This window comes from Aristolochia californica, unplaced genomic scaffold (genome assembly GCF_029961685.1).
Source record: "Aristolochia californica isolate CCGP_79_NKW_82.1479 unplaced genomic scaffold, dmAriCali1.0.hap1 SCAF_1, whole genome shotgun sequence".
In the NCBI taxonomy this organism is placed as follows: domain Eukaryota; kingdom Viridiplantae; phylum Streptophyta; class Magnoliopsida; order Piperales; family Aristolochiaceae; genus Aristolochia; species Aristolochia californica.
Genome location: NW_027181770.1, coordinates 9,847,881 through 9,856,523, shown reverse-complemented (window position 1 = coordinate 9,856,523; position 8,643 = coordinate 9,847,881). Strand labels below are relative to the sequence as shown.

The following is an 8,643-nucleotide window of genomic DNA, read 5'->3' as shown; positions in this document are numbered from 1 at the left end:
ATAAAAACTTACAACAGCATGTGGAACAAAATACCTCTTTCTTGAACTTTTTCTTCTACTTATCCCTCTCAAGGTAAGGATAAAAATGACACAAAGACCCTGCTTAGACAAAACACAATGTGGGAGAAGAAAATCACTCCTAGTCGTATGATTTTAAAACACACTCCACTCAATTTAAAGACAGAAAAATAGTCCAACTTTAGGGCACAACAAAGAGACTACTCACTTTTAAAGGGTGGCTCAAACACAAATTACCTCTTGGGTAAAAAATAAAAGACTTGACTCAAGATGGATGTTGAACACACTCCTATACTTTTTAGGTAGTGGGTCTAGGCATTGCTCTGAAGTGATAAAAATACAAGAAGATAAACTAAAAAAATACTAGAGGAAAATAACTTTTAATCGAAAGGAGACAACAATGCCACACTCATACTTTCGAAGTGACCTTTTTTTTTTAAAACTAGGGGAGACTATTGTTAAGTTGTGGAGCCTAAAAAAACCCCTACGTTGAGTCGGTACGCAGACCGACCATCACGGTAAGGTCATCATGGGGGTTGGAAGGGGGGAGGGAAGCCCCCCTCTTGGGGGTGTAGGGACAGAAGCCCCGCCCGATCCACGATATATTAATTGCTATTTCATTAAGGGCACTTTGGGAATTTTACTCATATATCGTGGTTGCCCTAGTTTCCTCTTTATATTTGGGATGCCGCAATTAGGGTCTCATCATCATCCTTGGAGCATTAGTTGTGGCTAAGAGAGGTTAGAGACAAACAACACCTGTAAGTGTGTCTGATCTCTCTTGTAAACTATTTCATCTTCATAGCGGATTACTGTAGTGGCAGAAGATTCGTGCTTGGTTTTTTCCTTCTTTTGCATTTATTATTATTGCTCTCGTTAGTTTGAAATTAGGGCATCTAATTCCTAACAACTATAACGATAGAACATAATAAATTTGACCAAGTATAATTTTTTTCAGGTCACAATTTTTTGGAGTTAACTATACGGAAGATACACAAGTAAAAAAAACGCAAAAACAATGTTGAAGCAAGATATTGCATACCTTGAATGAGCACATCAAGGAGTAATTAAGTCCAATCTTTTTTTTTTATTGGAAGACAAATTTTACAAAACAACATGGATTTTAGGAGAAAATAAAACTCAATTCATGTCAATGAATGGAGAGAAAATAGGAGAGAAAATAGGAAAACAAAGAGAGAAATTTTTGGTAGAACTGACCTTTGTCAATTTTGAGATCGATATTTCAAAAAACATAGCTCAAAATCACAAAAATTTATTGCTTAAGAAATTAGACTCAAAGAGCTTTAAATTTATACCGTACTCCAATGCGAATATCTCCTTAGATATAGATTAGATTGATATAAAATTTTATCCTTTTGAAACTAGACTTTGATACCTTTAATCCATGTATAATCTTCTTCATAAAATATACTTCTTTTAAGAGAAAAAATCCTATATATTTTGGACACTATAATCTGGCATAACTGGGTACTCTTTCTTCTTTGGCCAACATGACCATTGACCCTTGCGAAATTTATATCTTCCTCTAGAGAACTCAGATTGGGAATTGGTTTAACAAGGTAGAAAATAGACTTACAAATATTTCTTTTGACATATAGATCTCCATATAAACTCTTGTTCTTAATGGCTTAAAATAGTTAAAAAGGTGAAGTTATCTGCTACTAGTTGAACCTCTCTTGCAGTTTGACCTTTACTGCTTTAAATATCAATTTCTCTTTGTTGAAAACTTTGATTGCTAAATTTCTTTTTGAATTGGAAAGTGGACTCGAAGATAACTACTAGAGATGATAGATCAAGAAATGATGCCATTATCTATATGGGTTAAACATGTCAACTCATAGAACCTGCTATGATACCATGTTGAATTTCTAGAAAAGAAAAAAAAACTTCACAAACTTGTTCTAATTTGAGTACAATGAGACTCTATTTATAATAGATAAAACAAGTAGAATCCAATTACAATTAAACTGCCCTTGTCCCAATTACACTCAAAGTTAAACAGTAAAATATAATTTCTAAAATAATTGAACAATTGAACCTAAATAGAAGACTAACATAATTAAAATACATTTAACTGATACTCTTCTGTAAGAGTGTTATGGTCCTGGGGTTAAGTACTTATTCCTTCCGCTCCTAACAGGCCAGTCTTTTAGGTAGTACTGGCTAGGTGCTTAACATTTGGTATTAGAGCTGGCGCTACATCCCGAGTTCAACTCCCGTGCGGAGCCTTCTGTGTGTGTTAATCCTCGACGTCCCGATAGTTGTGTGTGTTAATCCCAGTCGGTGGCTGTGTGAGTTAATCCCGACCATCATGTCGTCCCGATAGTTTTGTATGTTAATCCTAGCCGGTGGTTGTGTGTGTTAATCCTAGCCGCCGTGGTCGTCGGCTCGTAAGGGTGGGTGTACTTTTATTGTCCTGGGGTAAAGTACTTATTCCTTCCGCTCCTAATAGCAAATCTTTTAGGTAGTATTGGCTAGGTGCTTAACATGATACCAAATGTTAAGCACCTAGCGAATACTACCCAAAAAACTGGCTTGTTAGGAGCGGAAAACATAGGTACTTAACCCCAGGACCATAACAGTACACCCCACCTTCGCGAGCTGACGTCCACAGCAGTTTAACACTTAACGACAGGGGCTGGGTCAAGATCCCATAATCCCTTACGGCGCCCGCGTTCGAGGGCTCGCAACACCCTCGTCAGGACTCCCCTCGGGGATTCGAATTCACGAAATGGGAGCCCGCTCTGATACCAAATGTTAAGTACCTAGCCAATGCTACCCAAAAGATCGGCTTGTTAGGAGCAGAAGGCATATGTATTTAACCCCAGGACCATAACAGAGACTCCTGTAATACTCCACCATATTAATTCTGGCTCTATGATATTTTTTGTTATGAAAGTTGTGTAATACTTTTTCATACTTGCTTTTCAATAGTAGGTAAGTTGGGGAGATGAGAGAAGTGTTGGTCAGGAATAGATTATGTAGCATGAGGATGGTCAGGAGGATAGGAAGTGAGATATGGTGGCCGAGGATAAGAGAGTAGGGATGTGGTTGGAGTGGTCATGTAATGGTTGTGATGCAGGGAAAATTTTTGGAAGAGAAGGGGTTAGTAAGATTAATGGTGGAAGGGAAGATAACTTACCAAAAATAGGTTTGTTTGAAGTTTCATGATGCATGGCTTATTGAGGAAGGGAAGAACGCTTGCATTCCTCTCTTCCAAAAAAAGTTTGAAACATGGTGGTCAATTATTGTACTTGTCTTCTAAAACTTGAGACTCCATTGCTAAAGTTTTCTTGGTTAGACTCTTAGACAACAACCACCTCTTATAATTGGAGCTTCATACTTCTTGTACTGACCATGTTGATAATAGAGGCTTCAAGGAAAGTTCCAACTTTGATACTAGTTTAATAAGAACCTCCTCAGGTGTTATCTTCTCAGCTTTCAAAGAAAGAATTAGGGTTGGACGTCTTGGGATTCCCATTTTTATCCTTGACTTTTGCTTTATTTCCACTTTTTTTTCCCGTTGAGTGCTATTTTTCCTTTTCTACCCTTAGCTTCTACACCATGCATGTGCATGGATCCGCACGTGTGCCACCTTTTCTTTTGCTTCTTCTTCCTTCTTCCTTGATATTTTTGAGGATTTTAGGGCTGTAATAAAAAAAAGTGGCACTTAATCGATAAGTTTTAACTCTTTTTATAGTCGACATCAATTATTTTCATGTAAGGAATAAAGGAACTGATTTCAATGATTTCATACTTCTTTCTATTCACCGTGGAGTAAAAGATATACAATAGAAGCTGTAGGAGTTTATCCTTGACCAAGTAAAAAGTCTGATCTACCACGTTCACTACCATGAATTAAATGAAAAGGCTTCTAAAATTGAAATAGCTAAAATTAAAATTCTAAATGTATCTATTTTTTCAATTAAAATTATGAAGGTAATGAAGTCATGGGCTGGGCCATTTCAAATTTACAACTGACTCAAGCCGTCTGGCCCACTGAACGCAACTTGCGTCCTTCTATTTTCCCTATGCAACCTGTAGAAGAAAAAGTAAAAGGCCAGCAGCAACTCATTCACAATTCCCTAACCCCGCTTTCCTCTCTTTTACTTCCTCTGCCCCTAGTCTGTCTTTACCTGTGCTGAAACATGGCGGCCTCGAGCAAGAGACCTTCCCTTTCTCTTCCCGGATCCGGTGGCAGGTCGAAAGAGGGAATATTAGCTAGGGTTTCCAACTCTGCCATCGTTCAGAGTGGGAAGAAAGCCGCCACCGATGCGACTTTCGTGGCGAAGAAGCTCGCCATAAGCACCGGAAACGCAGCGTGGATCGCTGGTACGACGTTTCTCGTCCTCTTCGTTCCTCTCATTATTGCCATGGACCGGGAGCAGCAGTTGAACGAGCTCGAAATGCAGCAGGCTAGCTTGCTCGGCACGCCCTCCTTTGCTTCTTCTTCTGCTCCTCCTGCTCCCAAGTAATATCAGGTTCGGTTGATTTCTGGATTTCTGTTACCTAATCTCGTAAGTTCTTTTATATATACTCGTCAGTTTATTTTCGTCGGTCTATTTTTGTTTTCTATTAGGGTTTTCCTAGGGTTTCTATTTGTACCTTTCTCTTTACGGACTATACTACCTTCTGTTGATTTTTGTTTCCTAGAGAACGCTATACTTTAGCACACAATCCTTTTCCTGCGCAGTAGGGTTGTTCTCTTCAATTTCTTGGAGGTTTGGAGTTCCACCCTCCATCCCTGTTTGTACTGCAAACAAGCACGCAAGGAGCTCTGAGAATCTTTTTTGTTTTTCTTTAAAAGAGTTCCACTACAAGAATATATTCAAGAAAAAAGAAAGAAAAAGTGAACTAGCAAGTGGACTGGGCAAACAAGGGAGAGGCTCCTGGAATCTAATACATGGCTGAAAAGGCAAGTGGAGCTAAACCCTCAATCCCTGTTTGTAGTGAAAAAAAATGTGCAAGGAGCTGTGAAAATATATTTTTTTTTTCTGTAAAAGAGTTCCCCTACAAGGATATATTCAAGGAAAAAAGAAAGAAAAAGTGAACTAGCGAGTGGATTGGGCAAACGAGGAAGAAGCTCCTGGAATCTAATAGTTGGCAGAAAATTAATGACCTGAGAGTGACTGTGAATATTAATTCTTAGGGTAATCTACCTTATGTCAGGTTAGTAATGATTTTTTTTAGTGGTTGCAAAGTAGTGATGGGTCTAAGGCTGTGATTAAGGAGGACATGTCACCCTCCTTTTTTCAAATTAATAGTACGAGCAGAATGTGAAATTTATATACTTGTGCATGGATGTCACTTTCTCTTCCTTTAGTAGGCACTTGAGTTTTGCTTCACCTTACTGACTTTACTGTGCAGCATCTAAATACAGTAGCATTATAAGAAGAAAACGAATGTCGTCCCTAATTCCATTACTGCTCTTCCCAGGAAGTGCTGATTGAAAAAGACATCACTTCCTCACTTGGATGAAGTGGATGTCACCCCTCGATACGGGTAAATTTTCAGTTTCCAATGGAAATTTTAAAGTGAATTAAGGTCATGACATGATCTGTCACAGTCTTAGATGTTGTTTAAGAGAATATGTGGCTCCACTGTTAGCACTTTTCAGCCACATGTCGCTTAAGATGATGTCCTTTTTATTAATTAACAGGACGAGCCACATAATATTTTTTTCCACTTAATCGCATCTTCACTACATAGACTTACGGTGCCTTCCATAGTTTTCTAATTTTGATCCAACTATCAAGGACAAGTAAACCAAATATGGACCAGATTAGCTGGGCTAATTGTGCATAAACCTAAGTAAAGAAACTGTTGGATTGGCCATATTGAAGTACGTACTTGAGCAATTTGATGTTTGGATCACTTACTCATCACGTTTAATATAGTTGTCAAGACTGTGCCAATAACAAATGGTGAGGATGAAAGAAGCAGCCTCTTTTTGTCATAGACAATGTAAAAGAAGTTGCAAATGGTGACTCTGCCTTCTAGTGTTCTAGTCTGTCTTTCTGATTTGGGGTAAGGTTCTTTGATAAGGTATTTATTGCTCACCTCACCATCAGTATTTGCAGTTCCATGAGATGAGGTCATTTTATTTGGAAAGGGTTTTTCTAGTCCCATACAATCACTGAGAGACAGTGAATGGGAGCTGACTTCCCCATGTAAAGAGGTTCCATTCACACTAATACTGATTGGATTGGAGTGGTCTTCTGTTACACCACTGGATTAGTAAATCCCTCTCTTTTCATGGGGAAAAAAGTTATTTGGTTTTGAGTGACAGAAACCTAATATAGTGATGTGTATTGAGCAAGACTTTTATCCATGTTGGCTGTGTTGAATTGCTTGTCTACCATTGTGGTGAATTTTAGCAGTTTTTGTACAGAATCATGTTTTGGTTTGTTGAAGGTAATGTAATTACTCTTGACCCCTCACCATAGGTATTGACTTAAACATAATGTTATTCTGAATTATATTATGTTGTGTTTGGTGACTTGATTTAAGTGCAACAATTTTCAGTCGTGTTGCCTTTGTTGTATTATTGGTGTGCAATCAGGACAACACTTGTGACATTGTGGCAGATTTTTGTAATGTTTTTATCAGTATTTTACAAAATTACATTTTGATTTGTTGTGGGAATTTGATGCTCTAGATTATGGCCTACTATCATTGAAGAATTTGTTTGATGTTTGAAGAGTGTAGAAATAGAGAAGTACGCTCATGCTCTAATTGCAATGACTTTTTTTTTTGAGGACATGTTTTGGATTACACTGGATGAATGCACCAATATTTTTTCTTTTCTTTGAGTAAACATGTACCATTACCAGAGCCTTTTTTCTCTATGTGGTTATTGTAACTACTGGAACTATTTTTGCCATTATAATCTATCGAGTGCCATGACATTGTAACTTTGGCCTTTTTCAATCTTTTTGCAGCTTCTCTCAATATTTTTTGTGCTCCCTCTACTTGCTGTCTGTTGCACTCTTCAAACATTTCCAAACCATATGGAACAAGCCTCTCTTGTTTACAGAACTTACAGTCACTCTTAATCATTTTTTAATACTTTGGTTCCCAATGTTGTCTTTCGTAGTTTTGCCCCTTTCCTTGATTTTTGTGAATGCTATTCTTCACAGCTGAAGCTTATGGATTGTAAACCATAGCTAGTCTAACAGCTGTCTTTGAATAGCTTTCACCTTTATTTGGTGTTCATTTTACATATCAGAGAAGTCTGATATCTTCTCTTTTGGTTGAATTTTAATGGGGTTCATGCTCTGCATGCATTTTGGGTGTCTTTGGTGCTAAATATTCTGATTTCCTTCTAGTAGTTTCTTGATTTCGATTCTTTTCTTTTTTATCCCTTTCTAACTTTTAGAAGCATAGATATTTTCTGTTCTCCTTTTGGAGGGCCTCTTTTTGGAGCTGGGATTTTTTTGTTTGAATCTACAATTGTGTGAACCCTAGAAAGCTCAACCCAATTTACAAGATACCTGAGATTTCTTACCATGTAAGAAGCAAAACGAAGAAAGAGGTTGTGTTAGTCTAGTCTAACTTTTACTAGATGTTACTGTAGATATCTGCTGTCACCTCTTCATTAGATTAGTAAACTTTGGGTAGTGTAAAAATCTTTTCAGACTCCTACTAACATCTCTTAAGATAGTAAGACAGTGTTCCTTGTTTTTGCAAGTCCCTGAGTTCAATTGTTGTGTTTATGGCAGGTACAGATTTATGTGGAGAACATATGGAGGGGCAAAGTGCGTAGGCATCCGTAGTGGTATTGGAGGCTACCAAGATTCAGATCCAGGTTCTGTTTTATGCAATAGCGGCATTATTTGGCTGTTGTATACAATTTTGCTTGTTTTCCAAAGCGAATTTACGTTGCCTTGCCTAAATCGTGGAAGTTCTTTCTTCCCCATGAGATTTACTTTTAATCTTGTAGCACCTTGATTTGGTTTCTTGTGTGTGGACCATTGTTAAAGAAGTAAAGGAAAAAAGATTAAAAAAACAGACTCTTACTTTGTGTAGAGCCACGAGGGTCTGAGAATGCGGCCATCTTTTCTATTCTTCTTTGTGAGAACCAAATGCAGGAGTGTGGCAATGATTGTCGTCAAATACCTCAACCTGAGTAGTTTCATCTTTTAATGAGTTGAGCGAAGGAAGGGTGATGATCGGAGGCTGTTGCTACTCTTCCCATTTGTGGAGGAGGGTCTTCATTCGGAAATGGAGAAACGAAAGTGGACCTCTCAACCTCTCAAAGTGTAACTCACATCCTCGGAGTGTTGCTGGTGAATCATGCCCTGAACAGGTGTGTACTTGCCCTTTTTCATATAAAAAAAAGAAAGAAAAAAATAAATGTGTCCTACTCCAGTGGCTTCTCTTTTTTTCTTCTATTGAAACACGTCACGAAGGACTAAATATTGATTATTATTGTAATTTATGGGTTCCTTTTAATACCTAATTAGTAATTGATAATTACTATTTTAATGCCTAAGTTGAACTTTTAATGCCTCGTAGCAAAACCATGTATTATTTATTCATCCCCGACGGTGACTTTTTCCTGCCTTTCACTTCTCTACAGGAAACTGTTTATGTGTCCCAGCA

General features: G+C 37.8%; 1 protein-coding gene across 3 annotated transcripts; it reads left to right on the top strand.

The window, feature by feature from the left end:
• Positions 1-4,108: 4,108 nt before the first annotated feature.
• LOC137959030 (mitochondrial import receptor subunit TOM9-2-like) lies at positions 4,109-8,051 on the top strand. 3 transcript variants are annotated; one of them, XM_068806313.1, is made up of 2 exons: positions 4,109-4,520; positions 7,767-8,051. In XM_068806313.1, exon 1 carries the CDS (start codon positions 4,188-4,190, stop codon positions 4,512-4,514), a length of 327 nt encoding a protein of 108 aa, XP_068662414.1. In that variant the 5' UTR covers positions 4,109-4,187; the 3' UTR covers positions 4,515-4,520; positions 7,767-8,051. The 3 variants fall into 3 exon arrangements, with proteins under 3 accessions (XP_068662414.1, XP_068662398.1, XP_068662406.1); XM_068806297.1 differs by having other exon boundaries at positions 7,761-8,051; XM_068806305.1 differs by having other exon boundaries at positions 4,109-4,556; positions 7,761-8,051.
• Positions 8,052-8,643: the final 592 nt, after the last annotated feature.